Source organism: Propithecus coquereli, unplaced genomic scaffold (genome assembly GCF_000956105.1).
Source record: "Propithecus coquereli isolate 6110/MARCELLA unplaced genomic scaffold, Pcoq_1.0 Scaffold70, whole genome shotgun sequence".
Taxonomy (NCBI): Eukaryota; Metazoa; Chordata; class Mammalia; order Primates; family Indriidae; genus Propithecus; species Propithecus coquereli.
The window spans coordinates 933,986-935,869 of record NW_012153063.1 but is presented as its reverse complement, the minus strand read 5'-3'; the positions used below and the strand labels follow the sequence as shown (position 1 = coordinate 935,869).

Sequence of the window (1,884 nt, the reverse complement as noted above, 5' to 3'; positions counted from 1 at the left end):
ATTTTTAGTTGTCCAGATAATTTCTTTCTATTTTTAGTAGAGACGGGGTCTCACTCTTGCTCAGGCTGGTCTCGAACTCCTGACCTTCAGCAATCCACCCGCCTCGGCCTCCCAGAGTGCTAGGATTACAGGTGTGAGCCACCGCGCCCGGCCTCGTAATTTCTTTTATAACAATTTTTCTTTCTGCCCAGGATCCAGTCTGGAATCATGCAGTGCAATTAGTCTCTTGACTCTTCTGGTCCTCTTTTTTACTTTTTTTGAAGGGCACAGGCCAGTTATTCTGTATGTTAGAATCTCTCATCTCTTTTATGTATATCTTAGAAACTTAATGAAGAGGGCAACCATGTAATTTATTGTCTAAACTGAGGCACTATTGAAAATGCAAGGGGAAGTTGTTAAGTACTTCAGGATATCAGGTAAAACCAGCACTGTCTCAGACAAACCAAAATATATGGTCCACCTCACTTATAACTTATTTTTGGACGAGTTGGATCCATAGTTCCCTGCAATAGAAAATAAATATGAATGAAGTAGTTTGTTTTCATGAACTAAGTTTAAGTGCTTTTTGGATAATTAAGAGAGAATTGACCCTGCTATGTGACTACTACAAAATAAAAATTACAGATCAGTTATTCTGAAATTAAAATCTTTGTTTATAGCTCGCTTAATTGTTAGCATTCCTACACAGCAAATTAATGAATGTAATTGTCTTGGCATGTATTTTTGCAACACTATTTTGAAATGTACACAGTAAATTGTATTTATTAAATGTGCTGAGTGTATTTTTAACATTTAGTAGTAGTAAAGTGTCACTTAGCATTGATGTAAGCAGTAAACAGCACTTAGCATTGATGAGACCAGTAACTATGCTTAACTTAGTTACTTAGCTCTAAAAATGTTTTTATTCCAGCTGGCTTCATAATGACTTAAAAGTGGCCCTAATAGGTAGTCCAGTGGACCTCACTTACACATATGACCACCTGGGAGACTCCCCGCAAATTCTTGAAGACATTGCTTCGGGTAGCCATTCATTTAGCCAGGTACTCTCAAGTTATATGTGTCTACTCTTGCTGACTTTTTAATTATGATTTTAAAATTTGTTTTTATAATCATTATGTGTCATTATTTAAAATGATAGCAATATAGAAAAGAACATGGAAAAAAGTAAAAAATTACCCAAAATACCACCACCGCAAACCAAGTATTGATGAAGCATCGTAATCATCTTTCTTTTTGTACATAGATCAAGGCAAGGTGGATGAATAGATAGGCAAACAATGAAATCATACTGTGCATGCTATTTTTTATTTACCAGGATTTAAATTTCCTTGAAATTATTTGAAAATAGGTAAAACTGAAAGAATGAACCTTTCTACTTTAATTGAATCTTTCTTTATTTCAAGAATTATTATTCCTTAAAGAAATTTTACCTGTTCCTTGAGTTCTTGCTTGCTTGAGAATGTCTGTTTTATTCCTGAAGAGACAGCTTGTCTGGGTATGAAATTTTAGGGTCACACTTTTTTCCCTTTCTGACCTTTATAAACACTGCCTTTTGTTTACCGTGGAGAAGCAAGAAGTCAGCACCCTTATTCTTCCCCCACCTTGTCCTAATTTCTCTTTCTTGTCTAGATACCTTATCCTTGAGACTTTATACTTGACTCTTTATCCTAGAAATTCAATAATTTGACCAAAATATGTCTTAATGGTGGTATTTTATAGGACATAGTGTACTTTTGGGCTGAAGATTCAAGATTCTCTTTATTTTAGGATTTTGTGTGTGTGTGCATGGTGGTGGTTGTGATTGTGATGGTGGTGTTTAAAAAACTAAGGGGGCCGGGCGCGGTGCCTCACGCCTGTAATCCTAGCTCTCTGGGAGGCCGAGGC

General features: G+C 36.1%; 1 protein-coding gene across 1 annotated transcript in view; it reads left to right on the top strand.

Moving 5' to 3' along the window:
* The window catches only part of NDUFS1 (NADH dehydrogenase (ubiquinone) Fe-S protein 1, 75kDa (NADH-coenzyme Q reductase)), a 54,344-nt gene extending 53,262 nt beyond the window's left edge, over window positions 1–1,082 (top strand). The window contains exon 13 of the mRNA XM_012661201.1: window positions 911–1,082. Within this exon, the coding sequence (XP_012516655.1) occupies window positions 911–1,082 (172 nt within the window). The remainder of the gene's footprint in view (window positions 1–910) is intronic.
* Window positions 1,083–1,884: the final 802 nt, after the last annotated feature.